Consider the following 24,436-nt stretch of genomic DNA (forward strand, 5'->3'; position numbering starts at 1 on the left):
TACTTATCTCTATCGGGGACAGTAAGGGTACCTACCTCATAAGGTTCTTGTGAGCTCTAAACAAGTTAATAAACCTAAGAACAGTTCTTGACATAGTGCTTCATAAATGTTAGCTACTAACATTATTAATGTACGGAGAAGGCAATGGCACCCCACTCCAGTACTCTTGCCTGGAAAATCCCATGGACAGAGGAGCCTGGTAGGCTGCAGTCCATGGGGTCGCTAAGAGTCGGACACGACTGAGCGACTTCACTTCCACTTTTCCCTTTCATGCATTGGAGAAGGAAATGGCAACCCACTCCAGTGTTCTTGCCTGGAGAATCCCAGGGACAGGGGAGCCTCGTGGGCTGCCGTCTCTGGGGTCGCACAGAGTCGGACACCACTGAAGCGACTTAGCAGCAGCAGCAGCAACATTATTAATGTAAGCTCCGCAAGGGGGCGAGTCGAATTTTAAACTTATTTTCATCTTCCTCAGATCAAGGCATTCTGAGCCCCGCAGGCGACATCTGATTTACAAACTGAAAGATCTCCTGCTCCCAGTCTGCTCCTAGGAAGGCACTTGAGTGTAGGACGGCTTTCAGCCGGAACCCAAACCTCCGGGCGCTGAAGCGCCGGAGCCTCTTTACGCTTGGACTCAGGCCCCGGAAGTCGCGAGGGTGGGGTTGTCGCTGCACAGTGAAATTGGCTACCCAGGGAAGATGCTGCTGGACCTGTCGGAGGAGCATAAGGAGCACCTGGCCTTCCTGCCGAAAGTGGACAGCGCGGGTCAGGGCGCGCGGCGGCGGAGGGTGGTTCCTTGCGGTCTGGGGAGGGGATCGGGGGAGCGCCTGGCGCTCAGGGTCTCCTGGCTTCCGTTGCAGTGGTCGCAGAGTTTGGGCGAATTGCGGTGGAGTTCCTGAGGCGTGGCTCGAACCCCAAGATCTACGAAGGCGCTGCCAGTAAGAAACGGGGAGGCACAGCGGTGCAATCTTCTCGGGGAAGTGTGGGCCGTTCTCTATGTCCCTGGAGAGGACGAGGTTCTTGGGACAAGGGTTTTTTACCCCCCCCCGCCCCCCCGCCCCGTTGTGGCATAATAAAAGCAGAAGGGGTTTTAAGTCAGGGCGCAGATCCTGCCCGTGCTCTAAATACTGAGTTTTTTTAAAGCTTGTGGGTTTTGGCGTGTAATGGACATAACACCATCTGCCAGATACACTATGATGGTTATATGCATCCAAGTGTGTGGAATAGTTCGGTGAACCATAAATACGCAACTGTTTGGCTGTTGTTCGTTGCTCAGACATCTGCTTTTACTGAACTATTTTTCCCCCAATGGACGAGGGGAGGTTTTCGATATTGTCTCTTCTGTTAGGCTGGAAGTAGCTGCGCGCTCAGGAGAGAGAGAGTACACCTGGTATTGTCTCCACGCATCTGTGTTTTGTAAAGAATATTACATGGTGGGAAATAACTGAAGGCATTTGCCTGGGAATGGCGAATGAACAGGAGGTTATTACCAAAATTATTGCAGTGTTTGAAAACATGGAGTAATGGATAATATTTACTCTTTTTCAGGAAAACTCAGTGTGAGTAGTGACACTGTCCAACATGGTGTGGAAGGATTAATATACCTCCTCACTGAAAGTTCGAAGCTCATGGTAAGGGCTTTTGTGGGTAGTTTTGTATTACCAGGACCTTAAGGAGGTTTCAGTTCAGTTCAGTCGCTCAGTGGTGTCCGACTCTTTGCGACCCCATGAATCGCAGCAGGCCAGGCCTGCCTGTCCATCACCAACTCCCGGAGTTCACTCAGACTCACTTCCATCGAGTCAGTGATGCCCTCCAGCCATCTCATCCTCTGTCGTCCCCTTCTCCTCCTGACCCCAAGCCCTCCCAGCATCAGAGTCTTTTCCAATGAGTCAACTCCTCGCATGAGGTGGCCAAAGTACTGGAGTTTTAGCTTTAGCATCATTCCTTCCAAAGAAATCCCAGGGCTGATCTCCTTCAGAGTGGACTGGTTGGATCTCCTTGCAGTCCAAGGGACTCTCAAGAGTCTTCTCCAACACCACAGTTAAAAAGCATCAATTCTTCGGCACTCAGCCTTCTTCACAGTCCAACTCTCACATCCATACATGACCACAGGAAAAACCATAGCCTTGACTAGACGGACCTTTGTTGGCAAAGTAATGTCTCTGCTTTTCAATATGCTATCTAGGTTGGTCATAACTTTCCTTCCAAGGAGTAAACGTCTTTTAATTTCATGGCTGCAATCACCATCTGCAGTGATTTTGGAGCCCAGAAAAATAAAGTCTGACACTGTTTCCCCATCTATTTCCCATGAAGTGATGGGACCGGATGCCATGATCTTCGTTTTATGAATGTGGAGCTTTAAGCCAACTTTTTCACTCTCCACTTTCACTTTCATCAAGAGGCTTTTGAGTTCCTCTTCACTTTCTGCCATAAGGGTGGTGTCATCTGCATATCTGAGGCTATTGATATTTCTCCCGGCAATCTTGATTCCAGCTTGTGCTTCTTCCAGTCCAGCGTTTCTCATGATGTACTCTGCATAGAAGTTAAATAAGCAGGGTGACAATATACAGCCTTGACGTACTCCTTTTCCTATTTGGAACCAGACTGTTGTTCCATGTCCAGTTCTAACGGTTGCTTCCTGACCTGCATATAGGTTTCTCAAGAGGCAGGTCAGGTGGTCTGGTATTCCCATCTCTTTCAGAATTTTCCACAGTTTATTGTGATCCACACAGTCAAAGGCTTTGGCATAGTCAGGAAAGCAGAAATAGATGTTTTTCTGGAACTCTCTTGCTTTTTCCATGATCCAGCGGATGTTGGCAATTTAATCTCTGGTTCCTCTGCCTTTTCTAAAACCAGCTTGAACATCAGGAAGTTCACGGTTCACATATTGCTGAAGCCTGGCGTGGAGAATTTTGAGCATTACTTTACTAGCATGTGAGATGAGTGCAATTGTGCGGTAGTTTGAGCATTCTTTGGCATTGGCTTTCTTTGGGATTGGAATGAAAACTGACCTTTTCCAGTCCTGTGGCCACTGCTGAGTTTTCCAAATTTGCTGGCACATTGAGTGCAGCACTTTCACAGCATCATCTTTCAGGATTGAAAGAGCTCAACTGGAATTCCATCACCTCCACTAGCTTTGTTCGTAGTGATACTTTCTAAGGCCCACTTGACTTCACATTCCAGGATGTCTGGCTCTAGGTCAGTGATCACATCATTGTGATTATCTGGGTTGTGAAGATCTTTTTTGTACAGTTCTTCTGTGTATTCTTGCCATCTCTTCTTAATATCTTCTGCTTCTGTTAGGTCCATACCATTTCTGTCCTTTATCGAGTGCATCTTTGCATGAAATGTTCCCTTGGTATCTCTAATTTTCTTGAAGAGATCTCTAGTCTTTCCCATTCTGTTGTTTTCCTTTATATCTTTGCATTGATCGCTGAAGAAGGCTTTCTTATCTCTTCTTGCTATTCTTTGGAACTCTGCATTCAGATGCTTATATCTTTCCTTTTCTCCTTTGCTTTTCGCTTCTCTTTTCACAGCTATTTGTAAGGCCTCCCCAGACAGCCATTTTGCTTTTTTGCATTTCTTTTCCATGGGGATGGTCTTGATCCCTGTCTCCTGTACAACATCACGAACCTCATTCCATAGTTCATCAGGCACTCTATCTATCAGATCTAGGCCCTTAAATCTATTTCTCACTTCCACTGTAGAATCATAAGGGATTTGATTTAGGTCATACTTGAATGGTCTAGTGGTTTTCCCTACTTTCTTCAGTTTAAGTCTGAATATGGCAATAAGGAGTTCATGATCATAGCCACAGTCAGCTCCCTGTCTTGTTTTTGTTGACTGTATAGAGCTTCTCCATCTTTGGCTGCAAAGAATATAATCAATCTGATTTCGGTGTTGACCATCTGGTGATGTCCATGTGTAGAGTCTTCTCTTGTGTTGTTGGAAGAGGGTGTTTGTTATAACCAGTGCATATACTCTATATATCAGTCCTGCTAGGATCTTCTCATTTCAGTAATGTTGTTACTGATTTATAATTGATTGAGTGAAGCCATGCATACATAATCTGACTATAATATGACCTGCTGGCACGAATACCTCTTGTTAGTATAAATTAGAATTGCCTGTAATTCCACATGTTACTATGTGTATCCTAAGAAGAGGGAGAATGAAATGATTTAACTTTTTGTGTATTAGTAGTATCTAGCTTATTGGAGCGGAGAAGGCAATGGCACCCCACTCCAGTACTCTTGCCTGGAGAGTCCCATGGACGGAGGAGCCTGGTGGGGTCAGTCCATGGGGTCACTGCGAGTTGGACACGACTGAGTGACTTCAGTTTCACTTTTCACTTTCATGCATTGGAGCAGGAAATGGCAGCCCACTCCAGTGTTCTTGCCTGGAGAATCCCAGAGATGGAGGAGTCTGGTGGGCTGCTGTCTGTGGGGTCCCACAGAGTCGGACATGACTGAAGTGACTTAGCAGCAGCAGCAGCTTGTTGGAGAATTGAGCAAACTGGGCATTTTAGCAGTTCTTTTTGTATTTTAATAAAGTATTTTTTTCCTTTTTTCCCACATTTTTCCCTTTTTAATACTGGCTGGGAATCTTGTACCAGTTGTTGTTTCTCCATGCTCTTAATAGAAAAAATATTTGAAAAATTACAACTGGCTACATGGGATTTCCCAGATGGTGCTAGTGGTAAAGAACCCACCTGCCAATGCAGGAGACATAAGAAACTCAGGTTCAATCCCTGGGTCAGGAGGATCCCCTGGCGGAGGGCATGGCAATCTACTCCAGTTTTCTTGCCTGGAGAATCCCATGGACAGAGGAGCCTGGTGGGCTACAGTCCAAAGGGTCGCAAAGAATCAAGCAGGACTGAAGTGACTTCACACACACACACACACACACACACACACACACACACACACACAGGGCTTAATTTACATATTGTCCATTCTCCTGTTTCTCAGACTTACCTTTTAGTGAGAATGTTGTGTGACCGTTTTAAACCAAATTCCTGGTTTCTGTCTCAAACCTGTTGAATCAGGTTTTCCAGAAGATGGGCTTGAGAATATATTTTCAAGGTGCTTTAAATGATTCTTAAGATCAGGTAAATTTGGGAAACTACCCTAAAGGCTTAACATTTTGATAGCAAATCGTCACGCTGGAAGTGATGAAAGACAGAGTGTGGCTTATTGAGTTATGGTGTTTCACCCTAATAATTAGGGTGAAATAATTAGATTATTTGAGTGGTTAACTACATAAAAATATATTTTATAGATTCCTTTTGTCAGACTCCCTAAAATGTTACACTTAGAGGTGTTTGACAGCAAATGCTCTGTCACATAAATCTGTGTTCCATTAGTTGATATGGGGAACTCATTTTTGCTTCCCGAGGTGATCTTTTCTGGCCCTCTTCAGAGCTTTCCTGGCTGCTCTCCTCGAAATCGATCTCTAGCCTCTTGCTCTTCGATTTAGTCGAGTTGAATCTTCTGACAGACTACCTGATGTGATTGGTCAACAAACCTAACCCACCCGGCCCCAAAGACTATAAGCCCTCCTCACCAGCAATGAGCCCATTTGATTTATTCAGTTCTGTATGCCTAGCATGGGACCTATCCCATAGTAGGATCTCAGGAGATACTTGCTAAAGGGACAAGATAACCTAAGCCTATGCTATTACAAATAGAAACAAGTCTAATGACAGTGACATCCCCTCCCAAAAAGGGTGGCATGCAGAAACTGGAAAAGAACAAGGAAAGTAGAGTATTAAAGTGGCTGAGGTAAATACAATTAAGGGAAGAGAGACAAAAAAATTGTGCTTCCTCTACTTTTTCTCCGCCTGTTTATCCCTCCTCATGTTGGGCATCCAGTAAGGGAGTAAAAGCAAGCCTGCTGTTAGCAGTTTCCTTTTTTCCTACTGAGAGTCATTGCCAATGTTAGGGTTGCTTGGTCCCTAATAATGTTGTTCCATTGGATAGCCAAAATCTGTGACTCCATGTCCTTCTCTCCCACTCCCTTTGCTGACCAAATACATGACTTTCCTGTGTCCGGTCAGCATCTGAATATCGCACTAAGATTTACCTAAACCGTTTTCTTCCACCTACCCCCTGCCTCTGGCAACCACCAGTCTGTTCTCTGTATCTGTGAGTTTGAGGGGCTTTTTTTGTTTTTTGTTTGTCTTAGACTTGACATGTAAGAGAGATCGTACAGTATTTCTTTTTCTGTCTGACTTAATTCACTTAGCATAATGCCCTCAAGTTCCATCCATGTTGTTGCAAATGGCAAGATTCCATTTCTTTATGGCTGGGTAATATTCCACTGTGTATGTGTGCCACAACTTCCCTATGCATTCATCGTTCAATGGATACTTAGTTTGTTTCCATGTTTTATCCATTGTAAATAGATGCTTCAGGAACATGGGGGTGCATATGTCTGTTTGAATTTGTGTTTTTGCTTTTTTTGGATAAATATGCAGTAGAATCACTAGATCATACGGTAGTTCTATTTTTAATTTTTTGAAGACCCTCCATACTGTTTTACATAGTGACTGCCCCAGTTTATGTTCCTGCCAACAGTGTACAGGAGTTCCCTTTTCTCCACAGCCTTACCAACGCTTGTTTCTTGTCATTTTGATACTCTCCATTCCAGTGGATGTGAAGTGATATCTCATCATTTTGATTTACATTTCCCTGGTGATGAGTGATGTTGAGCATCTTTTCATGTGCCTGTTGGCCTTCTATATGTGTTCTTTGGAAAATGTGAATTCAGATCTTCTGCCCATGTTTTAATCAGATTGTTTATGGGTTTATTTACTTATTTATTTTGCTATTGTGTATTAGATAGGTGATTTGCAGATTTTTCTTTCATTCAGTAGGTTGCCTTTTCATTTTGTTGATGCTTTCCTATGCTGTGCAGAAGACTTTATCCGAAGTTGTCCCATTAGTTTGTTTTTGCTTTTGTTGCTTATTTTTATTTTCATGTATCAAAAACTCGGAATAGTGGACAGGGGTTGCCTTTTACTAAGGAGTGTTGTTTCTTTTACTAGACAGAATAGAATTCATATTTTTTTTGTGTATATCCAGTATTTCAGCATTTATTAGACACAAATAAATTTTGATAAACTTGATTCATTTTTAGATTTCTGAACTGGATTTCCAAGACTCTGTTTTTATTCTGGGATTTCCTGAAGAATTGAACAAATTGTTGCTTCAGCTTTATCTAGACAACAGAAAGGAGATCAGAACTATCCTGAGTGAATTGGCACCAGACCTTCCCAGTTACCACAGCCTCGAATGGCGACTGGATGTACAGGTATGACTTTTTAAAAAAAATCTGACATAGAATATAAGATTTATTTTAGGCTATGTCTTCACACTTATTGTATTCTTTACCACCTTAACCAAATTCTGGTTTGAAACTTCAGTTTTTTAATGTCCGTTTTTAGACCATTTCACAAATAGTTCATTTTCTTTTTTTTTTTCTAACCACACCACAAGACTTGTGGGATTTTTTAGTTCCCCAACCAAGGATTGAACCCAGGCTCTTGGCAGTGAGAGTGGTGGGTTCTAACCACTGGACTGTCAGGGAATTCCCAATTTTCTTTTATTTTTAATATGTTCACATTGGTTTAATTTGTGAACTTTGTAAGAAATAGGTTATTTTGGAAAAGCAGATGGTTATCTATATTTTTAAAGTGGTGCTTAGCTTTTAGAAAGCCTTTTTTCTGTCTAAATAAAACACATTTATAGAAAAGTACACAGGTCAGTATATAGCCCAATGAATTATCATGTGGTAAAAACACCTATGAAACTAGCACCCATGATCAGCACTTCAGAAGCGTCCTTCTTGCCTTACAAGTTACTTCCCCATCCTTCTTTTCAAAGGTAACCAGCATCCTGACTCTTAATGCACAGATTATTTTTTTCTGTTCTTTAACTTTCTATTCATGAAATGATTCAATAAATATTCTTCTATGTCTGCCTTCTTTTTATGAGATTGGGTTGTTTTTAAAGCCACGTACACAACCAAAAAGGAATTTTCAGACATTGCATGCAGCCCTTTCTCAAGCAGTGACAGATAAGCTAGTTAAGAAGTGTTTATTGAATGCCATCCAATCACTGATTAGGACTGTGCTGAATGCTTTGGGAACCAGAATTGTAAGATACTTTCTCAGCTAGAAAAGATATTATTTGTTTAGTCATATTAGATGTCTCAAAATAACTAGTAATTAAAGATAGTTGTGAAATAAGGTTCTGGAGAGGAAAAAAGAATATAATTGTATAAATAAAGGTACTTCTGAGTATTTCAGAAAAGCTGTATCTCATGTAGTTCAGTGTACACTGGCATGTTCCAGAAAAGCATCAATAAAAGAAGGGTAAATTTCAGAAAAAGAAATGAATGGAGAAAACCAGGGTCATATTATTGAGAGAGGAGACAGCATAAGTTGTAAAGGCCCACATGAATCTGAGAGTGAACAAATGAACATATGGGATAGCCCCCTAGTTCCCAAACTTGACTGCACATTGAAATGATTTAGGGAGCTTTAAAAAAATTCTGATATTTGTGTTCTGCCCCAGAGGTTCTGATTTATTGGTACGGAGTTTTACCTGGGCATCAGGATTTTTTAAAGCTCCCTTGTCACCCAGGTAATTCTAATGTGTAATCACGTTTGTAAACCGTTGTAATAGTAGATTCTTCTGATTTGAGTGGTCCGAATAGGTTACAGAAATTCAGCTAGACAAGCTTAGCAATTGTATCCCAGTGTGTTGAGTGCTTGAATATATATTAACACACGAGAAGGTATAAAGCAGATTATAGGCTCCTTGAAGGAGAAGGCAATGGCACCCCACTCCAGTACTCTTGCCTGGAAAATCCCATGGACGGAGGAGCCTGGTGGGCTGCAGTCCATGGGGTCGCTAGAAGTCAGACACGACTGAGCGACTTCACTTTCACTTTTCACTTTCATGCATTGGAGGAGGAAATGGCAACCCACTCCAGAATTCTTGCCTGGAGAATCCCAGGGACAGGGGAGCCTGGTGGGCTGCCGTCTATGGCATCGCACAGAGTGGGACACGACTGAAGCAACTTAGCAGCAGCAGCAGCAGCAGCAGGCTCCTTGAAGGCATATGCAACTTGCTTTTTTGATTAAACATTTTCTTTTTACATTTATTGATGACAGTTCAGGTTGCTATAGTTTACTTCTTTTCCCCGTCATTTAGTAAGCATTTCATTGTATGAATATTCTCAATTTATCCATTCTGTTGGTAAAGAATATTTGAGATATGTCTAGCTTTTGGCTCTTGGAAACAAATACTATTATGAATATGTGTATATGTGTAAGAGTTTACGATATGTACCTAGGAGTGGAATTGCTGGTAATTTATCTGTTTTCCAAAGTAATTCTCTCATCACTCTCACCAGCAGCGGATGAGTTTTCATTACCATCACTTCACAGTGCTCCTTATGGGCAGGTTTCTAATTCTTGCCAGTCTGATAAAACAGCATGATTTTATTGGCCATTTTCTAATAAAGTTGAATGTATTTCCCGTGTTCATCTATTTTTATTACTTTTGCAAAGTGCTTTCATAGATCTTCTGTACAATTTTCTTGGTTTTGTGGGGGTTTTATTAAATCAGAACACTTCTTCATACATTCTTGATACTTTTTTTTGGTTTTATGTGTTACAAAGTATCTTTTCTCAGGTTGTGGCTTGTTTTTTTCCCACTATTTTTAGATATCTTTCCAAGAAATTTTAATAATTTAAATTCATTTCAGTTTATCAGTTTTTATTTATGATTTTTGTTTTTATATCATGTTTAAGAAATCCTTGCATACTGTAGGACTACCTATACATTGTAGTTTTTTTTTTCCCCCAAAGATTTTGAAGTTTACTGTTCATTTTGAAGTCTGTGATTTATCTGAAATTCAATTTTTGTGTATGGTATAATGTCATTATTCATATGTTCAGCATGATTGTTAAATAGTCATTATGCTTTTATTCCATTTAAAATTAAGCTTGCAAGCAGAAGCCTCAGGCAACAGATTAAACCATCAGTGACTATAAAGCTCCACCTTAATCAGAATGGAGATCACAACACCCAAGTTCTGCAGACAGACCCAGCCACCCTGCTGCACTTGGTTCAGCAGTTGGAACAAGCCTTGGAGGAGATGAAAACAAACCACTGTAGGAGAGTCGTGCGCAATATCAAGTAGTCCCAATTTGTTTTCTTCCTCCTGAATCACTTGTGAATTGATGATACGCAGTAGTTATTTTTCAAAACAATTTTTTAAGTTGATAGTGATAAATGCATAGAGATTTCATAAAATTTCTTTTCCTATGTCAAGATACTGAGGTCATGATCACAGGCTAAGTGAAGTTTCTTTCTCGGTGCTAAATATGGTCAGTTTCTTGAGTTAAGATGTAGTTTGTGTCGTAAATGTGTAAATAGGATTGAATCAACTGAAAGTGAATCTATACTGTTCAAATCCTCTGTGTATATAAATGACTATATTTTTTTGATGCTTTTCCTGACTAGTTTATTGTTTTCCTCCTTATTGATCTAAACTTAAAAATAAAGTTCACAGTGTAATTCTATTACTATTCATAGTATTTCTAGACAATTTAATGTTTTTGACTTTAAAGCACACCATGATGTTAATAGCCACAGAATAGTGGGAAGTGAATATGAATTTTTTAAAGGCAACATTTTTTAGGCAGTTCATGTATTTTATTTGGCTGTGAATATACTAAGTACTTACCTTGTTGTTTAAGTTTAAGTTGCCATGCTAATAAGCTTAAATAGTACTCAAATTTGTGTGAATATATTGTAGTTTATCAAGGATTAATTTTTTTCCCTATTACCAAAGCATCTAAGAGACACACTGCCATTCGACATTTATAAACAATGGATGCAGGCATACTGTAATCAGTTCTTAATTATCTTAATAACATGGAAAAAACATGTTATGCACTTGCAAAGTAGCTATAAGCAAACTATACTCAGATAATTTTTAGTTATAGTGATAACTTGATTAATGAAGCTTTCATGTTAACAACCTCACAAATAAGAGGAAACTTTACATGTTACATGAAATTGTAGCATATGTCATCAGGTTAAAAGCAACATGCCTGCCAAGCTTATACAATAAAAATAGCTCTGTGAGGCTTCTTATTTGTCCACATTGGGTGGAGATAAGCAGGGCTGACTCCAGCGAAAATTGAAATAATATCCTTGTGTCTTCTTAGGGCAACTTTTATTCTTCCTCTATATCCACTATTCTTATCCCAAGCAAAACGACAAAGCATGTGTTAGTCTCTTTTTTTTATTTGTATCAAACTCCCCTTTTTTTTATTACACTTTATGGGGTTCTCATGGCAAATATACTGGGGTGGTTTGCCGTTCCCTTCTCCAGAGAAGAAGAGGACGACAGAGGGTGAGATAGTTGGATGGCATCACCGATGCAATGGACATGAATTTGGGCAAACTCCAGGAGATGGTGGGGGACAGGGAGGCCTGACATGCTGCAGTCCATGGGGTCATGAAGAGTCAGACAAGACTTGGTGACTGATCAAAAACCCCTTGTCTGCAGTCTCTGTGCTTTGTTATTCTTTCTGATGTTCTTTGCTTTTGGGGGCCAGAATGAGTTGGGAGCAGTCTTCCTTTTGAATCTGGGACTCACCTTCCCCCCGCCCCCCAACAGAGCATCTAATGAGCCTCTTCCTTTTCTTGTTTGAACATTCCACACCCTTACCCAGTCCTCTGCCTTGTTTGTTTTATGGAACAATTATTTTTTTGTAGTTTGTATATGAAGATATTTTCTGCAGATGCAGTCACTATTCTACTCTCCTATATGACCAGTTTCTTGACTCTGGGATATGCCTTTCCATCCGTAACTATCTAAATGTTTATTAAAACATTTTGGATTACGAGTGTGTATATTTTTTAGGATTTGCTGATGCATGTTTAGACTTAAGTATAATAGCTCTTAAGTCTCAAAGCCAGAATGGTAACATGTCATTTCTCAGAACAGCTCTGTGAGTAGGGAATAATCAATATATGTAATTACAAAGTCTACATATACTTCACCCATTGGAAGTCTCCTTTGTGTGTCACAAATTTCCTTGAGTTTATTTTGTTATTGATTTTCCAAGCTTGAGTAAATTTAAAACAGCAAACTAGAAAGTGATGTGGATACTATAAGAAGAAAACAGACTTTTGTGAAAACTGGAAAATGAGAACCTGATACTAAGGAAAGTTTGAAAAATCATCAACAGTGTGTAAAGCAATATTGTAAAGTAGTTAGCTTCCAATTAAATTAATTTTTTTTAAAGTGTGTAAAAGATACTTGTGTGGGAACCTTTAAAATGTACAATAGTATGTTGCCCTTTAGGGTATGATCCTATGAGAAATCAGTCTTTGGGAATGGACAAAAGGATTTAAATTTAGTTTTTCTGGCTTCTTATAGATCCTTGATAAATTCTCAAAGCTTTGTTTTCTTCATCTCTAAAATAGGAATTATAACACCTATCTCATTGGCTTGTAGAGACCAGATAAAACCATGCATATAAAATGTTCAGTATAATATAGGACTTTTGAATATACTAATGTGGTCTGAGGGTCTCATTATTTTATAACCTGAATTCTGTCTAAAACACTCTATTTAAGGAACTGAGAGAAAATGTTACCTAGTGGTTTCTGGGTGGTAGGATTATGACTTTCTTTGCCTTCTTAATTTCTGTACTGAGTTTAGTTAGTTAGTTCAGTTGCTCAGTCATATCCAACTCTTTGCAACTCCATGAATCTCAGCACACCAGGCCTCCCTGTCCATCACCAACTCCCAGAGTTCACTCAGACTCATGTCCATCGAGTGATGCCATCCAGCCATCTCATCCTCTGTCGTCCCCTTTTCCTCCTGCCCCCAATCCCTCCCAGCATCAGAGTCTTTTCCAATGAGTCACCTCTTCACATGAGGTGGCCAAAGTACTGGAGTTTCAGCTTTAGTATCATTCCTTCCAAAGAAATCCCAGGGCTGATCTCCTTCAGAATGGACTGGTTGGATCTCCTTGCAGTTCAAGGGACTCTGAAGAGTCTTCGCCAACACCACAGTTCAAAAGCATCAATTCTTCGGCACTCAGCCTTGTTCACAGTCCAACTCTCACATCCATACATGACCACAGGAAAAACCATGGCCGTGACTAGACGGACCTTTGTTGGCAAAGTAATGTCTCTGCTTTTCAATATGCTATCTAGGTTGGTCATAACTTACCTTCCAAGGAGTAAGCATCTTTTAATTTCATGGCTGCAGTCGTCACCATCTGTAGTGATTTTGGAGCCCCCAAAAATAAAAGTCTGACACTGTTTCCACAGTTTCCCCATCTATTTCCCATGAAATGATGGGACCAGATGCCATGATCTTTGTTTTCTGAATGTTGAGCTTTAAGCCAACTTTTTCACTCTCCACTTTCACTTTCATCAAGAGGCTTTTAGTTCCTCTTCACTTTCTGCCATAAGGGTGGTGTCATCTGCATATCTGAGGTTATTGATATTTCTCCCAGCAATCTTGATTCCAGCTTGTGCTTCTTCCAGTCCAGCGTTTCTCATGATGTACTCTGCATAGAAGTTAAATAAGCAGAGTGACAATATACAGCCTTGATGTACTCCTTTTCCTATTTGGAACCAGTCTTTTTTTCCATGTTCAGTTCTAACTGTTGCTTCCTGACCTGCATACAGATTTCTCAAGAGGCAGATCAGGTGGTCTGGTATTCCCATCTCTTTCAGAATTTTCCATTGTTTATTGTGATCCACACAGTCAAAGGCTTTGGCATAGTCAAGAAAGCAGAAATAGATATTTTTCTGGAACTCTCTTGCTTTTTCCATGATCCAGCGGATGTTGGCAATTTGATCTCTGGTTCCTCTGCCTTTTCTAAAACCAGCTTGAACATCAGGAAGTTCACAGGTCACGTATTGCTGAAGCCTGGCTTGGAGAATTTTGAGCATTATTTTACTAGCATGTGAGATGAGTGCAATTGTGTGGTAGTTTGAGCATTCTTTGGCATTGCCTTTCTTTGGGATTGGAATGGAAACTGACCTTTTCCAGTCCTGTGGCCACTGCTGAGTTTTCCAAATTTGCTGGCACATTGAGTGCAGCACTTTCACAGCATCATCTTTCAGGATTTGAAAGAGCTCAACTGGAATGCCATCACCTCCACTAGCTTTGTAGTGATGCTTTCTAAGGCCCACTTGACTTCACATTCCAGGATGTCTGGCTGTAGGTCAGTGATCATACCATCGTGATTATCTGGGTCGTGAAAATCTTTTTTGTACAGTTCTTCTGTGTATTCTTGCCACCTCTTCTTAATATCTTCTGCTTCTGTTAGGTCTGTACCATTTCTGTCCTTTATCGAGCCCATCTATTTCTTTGAATTGATCACTGAGGGAGGCTTTCTTATCTCTTCTTGCTATTCTTTGGAACTCTGCATTCAGATGCTTATATCTTTCCTTTTCTGCTTTGCTTTTCGCTTCTCTTCTTTTCACAGCTATTTGTAAGGCCTCCCCAGACAGCCATTTTGCTTTTTTGCATTTCTTTTCCATGGGGATGGTCTTGATCCCTGTCTCCTGTACAATGTCACGAACCTCATTCCATAGTTCATCAGGCACTCTGTCTATCAGATCTAGTCCCTTAAATCTATTTCTCACTTCCACTGTAGAATCATAAGGGATTTGATTTAGGTCATACTTGAATGGTCTAGTGGTTTTCCCTACTTTCTTCAATTTCAGTCTGAATTTGGTAATAAGGAGTTCATAGTCTGAGCCACAGTCAGCTCCCAGTCTAGTTTTTGTTGACTGTATAGAGCTTCTCCATCTTTGGCTGCAAGGAATGTAATCAATCTGATTTCGGTGTTGACCATCTGGTGATGTCCATGTGTAGAGTCTTCTCTTGTGTTGTTGGAAGAGGGTGTTTGCTATGACCAGTGCATTTTCTTGGCAAAACTATATTAGTCTTTGCCCCGCTTCATTCTGTACTCCAAGGCCAAATTTGCATGTTACTCCAGGCGTTTCTTAACTTCCTACTTTTGCATTCCAGTCCCCTATAATGAAAAGGACATCTTTTTTGGGTGTTAGTTCTAAAAGGTCTTGTAGGTCTTCACAGAACCATTCAACTTCAGCTTCTTCAGCGTTGCTGGTTGGGGCATAGACTTGGATTACCGTGATATTGAATGGTTTGCCTTGGAAACAAACAGAGATCATTCTGTCGTTTTTGAGATTGCATCCAAGTACTGCATTTCGAACTCTCTTGTTGACCATGATGGCTACTCCATTTCTTCTGAGGGATTCCTGTCCGCAGTAGTAGATATAATGGTCATCTGAGTTAAATTCACCTGTTGCAGTCCATTTGAGTTCGCTGATTCCTAGAATGTTGACATTCACTCTTGCCATCTCTTGTTTGACCACTTCCAATTTGCCTTGATTCATGGACCTGACATTCCAGGTTCCTATGCAATATTGCTCTTTACAGCATCGGACCTTGCTTTTATCACCAGTCATGTCCACAGCTGGGTATTGTTTTTGCTTTGGTTACATCCCTTCATTCTTTCTGGAGTTATTTCTCCACTGATCTCCAGTAGCATATTGGGCACCTACTGACCTGGGGAGTTCCTCTTTCAGGATCCTATCATTTTGCCTTTTCATACTGTTCATGGGGTTCTCAAGGCAAGAATACTGAAGTGGTTTGCCATTCCCTTCTCCAGTGGACCACATCCTGTCAGACCTCTCCACCATGACCTGCCTATCTTGGCTTGCCCCACGGGCATGGCTTAGTTTCACTGAGCTAGACAAGGCTGTGGTCCTAGCGTGATTATATTGACTAGTTTCCTGTGAGTATGGTTTCCGTGTGTCTGCCCTCTAATGCCCTCTTGCAACACCTACCGTCTTACTTGGGTTTCTCTTACTGAGTTTAACTTGTATTAAAAATATTTTTTTGAAGTCTAAAGAAGAAAAAAGATCAGAGAACTTAAATACATTTTTAGTAGTACTTTTATTGAAAAATTTTTAATTCTTAGGGGCCTCCATTGTGGCTCAGTCGTAAAGAATCCACCTGCCAGTTCAGGAGACACGGGTTCAATCCCTGATCTAGGAAGATCCCAAATTCCTTGGAGCAACTTAAGCCTGTGCACAGTTAGCGAGCCTGTGCTCTAGAGCCCAGGAGCCGAAACTACTGAGCCCATGGACCCCCAAATCCTGAAGCTCAAGTGCCCTGGAGCTCTTGCTCCACAGCAAGAGAAACCACTGCAATGAGAAGCCCACACAGGGCAACTAGAGAGTAGCCGCCACTCTTCAAAACTAAAGAAAAGCCCATTCAGTAACAGAGACCCAGCACAACCAGAAGTTTAAAAAAAATTAAAACAAAATTTTAATTCTCAGAATGATACACACATAACTCTCCAGAAAACTCAGCTATTCCAAACTGCCTAGTCCCCAAAGGACTCAGGTAGACAGGCTGAGGGTTTTACCGATAGGCTTGGTCCAGAGTCCTTTTTTTTTTTTTCTTCTGTCCTTTTCCCTCCATGCTAGTGAAAGAAACATGAGAATCTTAGGCACTAGCTAAGCCAGCTCTCTTTTTTCTCGGTAATATTATATCTAAATGGAGTTTTTAATCTCCACAGGAAAACATAATACTTCTTTGTAGTTCTCACAGCCTTCATGATTAGGAAGATCTGTCCACTGTTATATTAAAGCCTTCCTACTATACTTTACATACTGTTCTCTGTACTTTTTTTTTTTTTTTAATATATGTTTAAATCTCGCTTTAGCTTACCCTTCCATGGTTTCCACAGTGATTGGTAACTGTCATCTCTTTTCCTTTCTTTCCCTACAAGTAGAAAATACTTTGGTACAAGGGTGTAGTACTATATTGCCTCTAGTTTAAACATACTCGTTTTTAAAACCACCGTGACAGTTATGCTCAAACCTACATACTTTCCTTTACAGCAAAACGAGCAAGCCGAGCTTCACCATTAGTGTGGTTACTTCAGTGAGCTTTGCAAACTTTGAGAACAATGTTTTAATTATAAAAGCAGAAGAAACCCACTGTTTCTCGGCTTTGCAAAATAGTGTATACTCTTTCAAGATGAGAAAACAATGATATGCTTTATGGCAGTAAAACACATATATTGGGTGACTTTGTCACTTGAATATTAATGGCTCTTTATATAGTTCTAGTCTTCTCTGCCCAGGAACTCAAATGACTTAATTATGTTTGGTAGCCATGAGTCCGTAAGAGTCTACTTACTATAATAGGGAAACATGGGAAAAGTCATTTCATTTTCTTAATGGGCCTAAAATAAAAAGGAACATCAGGAATATAGATATCTGCATTAATCAATTTACAACTTTTTATAAGATAATTTTTTAAGTGTAGTGTAAATTGTTTCATTAGAAATAATTGTGTAACTGTCAGAATGAGAGGCCATGCACTTTTATTGTACTTGAAGCTAAATTGATGCTATTTAGTTGCAAAGACCACAATTTTCATCTTCCTCTCCTGCCATTATCATCTCTAGTCTCACAGAACAGTCTGCCCAATGACCAGCTACAAAGAGAGGCAACACAGAGAAGGGTTTTTGCCCTTTCTCACAAACTTCGTGAGATCCTTTACCTCTTTTATTCTTTATTTTTCTTAGTCTTTACTCTTTTACTTTGAACTCTGATCCACCCATTTATGTATGGCATTGTGCTGATAGGAAAACAAAGCAAATTTTAAAACCTTTTCTAGCTCTTTTTACAAAGTCAGTGCCTCCGTTGTGTTAAATATTAAATACTTGGAATGATCTGTGTTGTGTGTTGAACAAAGGGTAAAGTTGTAAAGTTTAGAATGCTCTCAGGCCATTCCATCCTTGAAAATCATTTAATTCATAAACTCATCAGGCTACAGAAAGGAGTATCCTAGGGGGCAGGGGGCTATTCTGCAGAAGGGAAGTTCCTTTGGGTGGCTGTCTGTTGGAACCATTTTTCCTTGAAAGTCCACCTTCTTCTGGAAAGCAAAACTCCTAGTATGATTCAATAGCTAGAGCTGCAGAAATGTGCATAAGAAAAGGCACATGACTGCAGAATGCTCTGGAGTGCTTGGACATGGTTTGGATGGCAGAAATTATCTTTACTCCTTTTCTACCGAAGAGGGGTTCCCTGAGGTAACCAGAGGTGTGATGGGCAAAGCAAATGGAGTTTTTTTAATACCTGCATGCCGATGTTGTGATTGTCATAAATCCAATGAGAAGTGGATGCCTGTGGCTTTGAAGGAATGTGCTTAGTGCACAGAACGAAAAGGCTTCTCAGTTAACTCAAAGGCTAAAATCACACAGATTAAAATTCAGAGAATGAGGAAAAGAAAATCCAGGGAAGTCTTTGAGTTTCACTGGAGCAAGTATAGATGGTTAGGATTTGATTTTCTGGCATGGTCTGCAAACCATATGCTTTTAGTCCAAATAAATAAAAAGCCCTTACAAAGCTCAAGTGAGTGTAAGTCCTGCAGCAAAATAAAATTACTTGATTTGCAGCAAGACTGTTCCACAATACATAAACTAAAAGAACTGAGGAAGGCCGTAGATAACTTTTTTCAGTACTTAAAAAAATGAGCGAGTCACCATGTACTTTCCAAAAGGAGAAAATTATTTGTTTCACAATATGAGCAATATAATTAAAAAAATTTTTTTAATGTTTAGGACCTCAAGGGTGTAATTATTTGGTATCCCTTCCCATGCCTTTTATTCTTCCACTCTTTGCCTAGACATAAATACCAAATTCCATGCCTTTCTTAGGCACTTGGATCAATTTCTTTTCATGCCAAACCTCGAAAGCCTCCTCCCCACCCCTTTTTTTAATTTAAATTTTATTTCTTTGGCCATGTGGTGTGGTTCAATTCCCAACCAGGAATTGAACCTGTGCCCCCTGCATTAGGAGCATGGACTCTCAACCTCTGGATGACCAGAGAAGTTCTTCCCTCCTTTTAAAAATTATTTTTTTGAGAAATAATTTAAATAACATAAAATTCACCCTTTCAAAGTGCAGTTCACTGCGGTTTGGAATATTCACAAAGTTGTGCAACCATGGTCACCACTATCTGATTACAGAACATTTTCATCCCTCCAGAAAGAAACACATATCCATGAGGAATCACTCCCCATTTCCTCCTCCCTCTAGTCCCTGACAACCACTAATCTACTTTCTGCAGATTTGCCTCTTCTGGATGTTTCAAATAAGTAGAATTATACAATATATACTCCAGTGGACCACATTCTGTCAGACCTCTCCACCATGACCTGTCCGACTTGGGTGGCCCCACACGGCATGGCTTAGTTTCATTGAGTTAGACAAGGCTGTGGTCCGTGTGATCAGATTGGCTAGTTTTCTGTGATTATGGTTTCAGTCTGTCTGCCCTCTGATGCCCTCTCGCAACACCTACCGTCTTACTTGGGTTTCTCTTACCTTGGACGTGGGGTATCTCTTCATGGCTGCTCCAGCAAAGCACAGCTGCTGCTCCTTACCTTGGATGAAGTCGCCCCTCCTGACCTTGAACATGGAGTAGCTCCTCTCGGCCCTCCTGTGCCCACACAGCAGCCGCTCCTCAGATGGGTCATGGTGGAGAGGTCTGACAGAATGTGGTCCACTGGAGAAGGGAATGGCAAACCACTTCAGTATTCTTGCCTTGAGAACCCCATGAACAGTATGAAAAGGCAAAATGATAGGATACTGAAAGAGGAACTCCCCGGGTCGATAGGTGCCCAATATGCTACTGGAGATCAGTGGAGAAATAACTCCAGAAAGAATGAAGGGATGGAGCCAAAGCAAAAACAATACCCAGCTGTGGATGTGACTGGTGATAGAAGCAAGGTTCAATGCTGTGAAGAGCAATATTGCAAAGGAACCTGGAATGTCAGGTCCATGAATCAAGGCAAATTGGAAGTGGTCAAACAGGAGATGGCAAGAGTGAACGTAACATCAACATTCTAGGAATCAACGAACTAAAAGGGACTGGAATGGGTGAATTTAACTCAGATGACAATTATATCTACTACTGTGTGCAGGAATCCCTTAGGAGAAATGGAGTAGCCATCGTGGTCAACAAAAGAGTTCGAAATGCAGTACTTGGATGCAATCTCAAAAACGACAGAATGACAGAATGCTGAAGAAGCTGAAGGTGAACGGTTCTATGAAGACCTACAAGACCTTTTAGAACTAACACCCAAAAAAGATGTCCTTTTCATTATAGGGGACTGGAATGCAAAAGTAGGAAGTCAAGAAACACCTGGAGTAACAGGCAAATTTGGCCTTGGAGTACAGAATGAAGTAGGGCAAAGGCTAATAGAGTTTTGCCAAGAGATTGCACTGGTCATAGCAAACACCCTCTTCCAACAACACAAGAGAAGACTCTACACATGGACATCACCAGATGGTCAACACCGAAATCAGATTGAGTATATTCTTTGCAGCCAAAGATGGAGAAGCTCTATACAGTCAGTAAAAACAAGACCGGGAGCTGACTGTGACTCAGATCATGAACTCCTTATTGCCAAATTCAGACTTAAATTGAAGAAAGTAGGGAAATCCACTAGACCATTCAGGTATGACCTAAATCAAATCCCTTATGATTCTACAGTGGAAGTGAGAAATAGATTTAAGGGACTAGACAGAGTGCCTGATGAACTATGGAATGAGGTTCGTGACATTGTACAGGAGACAGGGATCAAGACCATCCCCATGGAAAAGAAATGCAGAAAAGCAAAATGGCTGTCTGGGGAGGCCTTACAAATATCTGTGAAAAGAAGAGAAGCGAAAAGCAAAGCAGAAAAGGAAAGATATAAGCATCTGAATGCAGAGTTCCAAAGAATAGCAAGAAGAGATAAGAAAGCCTCCCTCAGTGATCAGTGCAAAGAAATAGAGGAAAACAACAGAATGGGAAAGACTAGAGATCTTTTCAAGAAAATTAGAGATACCAAGGGAATATTTCATGCAAAGATGGGCTCGATAAAGGACAGAAATAGTACGGACCTAACAGAAGCAGAAGATATTAAGAAGAGGTGGCAAGAATACACAGGAGAGCTATACAAAAAAGAGCTTCATGACCCAGATAAACACGATGGTGTGATCACTGACCTACAGCCAGACATCCTGGAATGTGAAGTCAAGTGGGCCTTAGAAAGCATCACTACAAACAAAGCTAGTGGAGGTGATGGAATTCCAGTTGAGCTCTTTCAAATCCTGAAAGATGATGCTGTGAAAGTGCTGCACTCAATGTGCCAGCAAATTTGGAAAACTCAGCAGTGGCCACAGGACTGGAAAAGGTCAGTTTCCATTCCAATCCCAAAGAAAGGCAATGCCAAAGAATGCTCAAACTACCACACAATTGCACTCATCTCACGTGCTAGTAAAGTAATGCTCATCTCCAAGCCAGGCTTCAGCAATACGTGAACCATGAACTTCCTAATGTTCAAGCTGATTTTAGAAACGGCAGAGGAACCAGAGATCAAATTGCCAACATCCGCTGGATCATGGAAAAAGCAAGAGAGTTCCAGAAAAACATCTATTTCTGCTTTCTTGACTATGCCAAAGCCTTTGACTGTGGGGATCACAATAAACTGTGGAAAATTCTAAAAGAGATGGAAATACCAGACCACCTGACCTGCCTCTTGAGAAATCTGTATGCAGGTCAGGAAGCAACAGTTAGAACTGGACATGGAACAACAGTCTGGTTCCAAATAGGAAAAGGAGTACGTCAAGGCTGTATATTGTCACCCTGCTTATTTAACTTATATGCAGAGTACATCATGAGAAACGCTGGGCTGGAAGAAGCACTAGCTGGAATCAAGAGTGCCGGGAGAAATATCAATAACCTCAGATATGCAGATGACACCACCCTTATGGCAGAAAGTTAAGAAGAACTAAAAAGCCTCTTGATGAAAGAGGAGAGTGAAAAAAAGATCTTCAGAAAGATCTTCAGGAAATGAAGATCATGGCATCTGGTCCCACCGCTTCATGGCAAATAGATGGGGAAACAGTGGAAACAGTGGTAGACTTTATTTTGGGGGGCTCCAAAATTACTGCAGATGGTGATTGCAGCCATGAAATTAAAAGACGCTTACTCCTTGGAAAGAAATTTATGACCAACCTAGATAGCATATTGAAAAGCAGAGATATTGCTTTGCCAACAACGGTCCATCTAGTCAAGGCTATGGTTTTTCCAGTGGTCATGTATGGATGCAAGAGTTGGACTGTGGAGAAAGCTGAGTGCTGAAGAATTTATGCTTTTGAACTGTGATGTTGGAGAAGACTCTTGATAATCCCTTGGACTGCAAGGAGATCCAACCAGTCTATCCTAAAGGAAATCAGTCCTTTGTGTTCTTTGGAAGGACTAATGCCGAAGCTGAAACTCCAATACTTTGGCCACCTGATGGGAAGAACTGACTCATTGAAAAAGACTCTGATGCTGGGATGGATTGAGGGCAGGAGGAGAAGGGGACGACAGAGGACGAGATGGCTGGATGGCATCACCGACTCGATGGATGTGAGTTTGAATGAACTCTGGGAGTTGGTGATGGACAGGGAAGCCTGGCCTGCTGCGATTCATGGGGTCGCAAAGAGTCGGACACAACTGAGCAACTGAACTGAACTGAACTGATACAATATATGGCTTTTTGTGTCTGGCTGTGGCCCTATGGACTGTAGCCCACCAGGCTCCTCTGTCCCTGGGATTCTCCAGGCAGGAATACTGGGGTGGGTTGCCATTCCTCGATCCAGGAGATCTTCCCCACCCAGGGATGGAACCCATGTCTCTTACTTATGTCTGTCTCCTGCATCGGCAGGCAGGTTCTTTACCACTAGCAATGGCACCCCACTCCAGTACTCTTGCCTGGAAAATCCCATGGACAGAGGAGCCTGGTAGGCTGCAGTCCATGGGGTTGCTAAGAGTCAGGCACGACTGAACGACTTCACTTTCACTTTTCACTTTCATGCGTTGGAGAAGGAAATGGCAACCCACTCCAGTGTTCTTGCCTGGAGAATCCCAGGGACGGGGGAGCCTGGTGGGCTGCCGTCCATGGGGTCGCATAGAGTTGGACACAACTGAAGCGACTTAGCAGCAGCAGCAGCCACCTGGAAAGCAGTCTTTCAGTTAGCATAGTGTTTTCAATGTTCATGATATAGCAAGTATCAATACTTTACACTTTTTTAATGACTGAATAATGTTTATTGTATGGATATGCCTTTGCTCTTTATAGTATTTGATTTATTTTCACTCCTAGTATCCCTATGGAATTAGTCTGCTGCATTTTATTTTATTTTACAGTGGTTATGAGAGAACCTCTGACAGATCCAGTAAGGTATTTTCTACAATGATGGTTTTCTAGAATTGCATTCCCAGGTACAGCTTAGAAAAATCTGAGAATAATTTCTTCCTCACCAGTTATGAGTAGAGTTATTCTCCAGTGAATTGAACATTTCATTTCTAGCCTAATTCAAAAGTTATACCAGGTAAGGAGCTAGTTGGCCAAACTGTTGAAGGGACTTTTAGCTGAGTCAGCTTGAAAGAAAATTAGATTTGTATTATATCCTTTTAAATTTTAACTTAAAACATTTTCTGCTAACATAAGGACATTATGTGGGCATTTTACAGACTTAGAGAAAATAGAAAAGCAACTAAGGATTTATGTCTTGCTGTATTCATTTTGTATGTTTTTCACATTAGAAATGTGAAAAAAGTTTTTTATACTTTTTAAATTAAAAATTTATAAAAATTTTCTATAGTGGAATGGAGAAAAATGCATTTACTTTTACCTAAATTCACTCCTCAGAGTATTTCTATATTAATTTTGAAATAGAGGATTGGGGACCTCCAGGACACCATTTTCCAGATAATACAGCTGCTGTGGCCACTGCCTTCTGGACTTGTAAGCTAGTGGAGGGAATGAAAAGCTATGCAGACAACACTGATTCAGTCAGAGCGTGCTTAGGCATAGGTAAAGGTATGACAAATAAGGAACTCTGCGTACATATATGAGGGAGTGAGTAGTTCTCACTAAGGGCATCAGAAAGGCACCTCTTTCCCCCTTGACCATTTTTGTTGTCTTGGTAATTGCACCCCAGTTTACATTTGGAGAACAATTTCTTTCCAATTGAATACAGTTTGGTGTAACTGTCAGACAAGAGACCACGAGCCCTCCACTCTTCGTGCTGAGCCCATCAGTCTCTCTCCTGGGACTTTGAAACCTGAGGACTCAGAAGGGTTGGCACAGATTCATTTTAGCAGCAGCCCTGCAAGATGCTCAATAACCTGTTCCATGGCCTCACAAAGATGCTCCTGTTCATATCCCTTAAGGACCTGGCCTCAGAGCTGCCCCTTGATTCTGCAGGGTACCTAACACATGTCCAATAAATTCCTTCTC

General features: G+C 40.9%; 1 protein-coding gene across 1 annotated transcript; it reads left to right on the top strand.

Moving 5' to 3' along the window:
- The first annotated feature begins 611 nt into the window (after nt 1–611).
- COMMD2 (COMM domain containing 2) lies at nt 612–11,929 on the top strand. Its single transcript, XM_061419051.1, has 5 exons — nt 612–765; nt 861–938; nt 1,549–1,631; nt 7,141–7,314; nt 10,018–11,929. The coding sequence occupies exons 1-5, from the start codon at nt 699–701 to the stop codon at nt 10,213–10,215; spliced, it is 600 nt and encodes a 199-aa protein (XP_061275035.1). The 5' UTR covers nt 612–698; the 3' UTR covers nt 10,216–11,929.
- Nucleotides 11,930–24,436: the final 12,507 nt, after the last annotated feature.

The sequence above is a fragment of the Bos javanicus genome, chromosome 1 (assembly GCF_032452875.1).
Source record: "Bos javanicus breed banteng chromosome 1, ARS-OSU_banteng_1.0, whole genome shotgun sequence".
Taxonomy (NCBI): domain Eukaryota; kingdom Metazoa; phylum Chordata; class Mammalia; order Artiodactyla; family Bovidae; genus Bos; species Bos javanicus.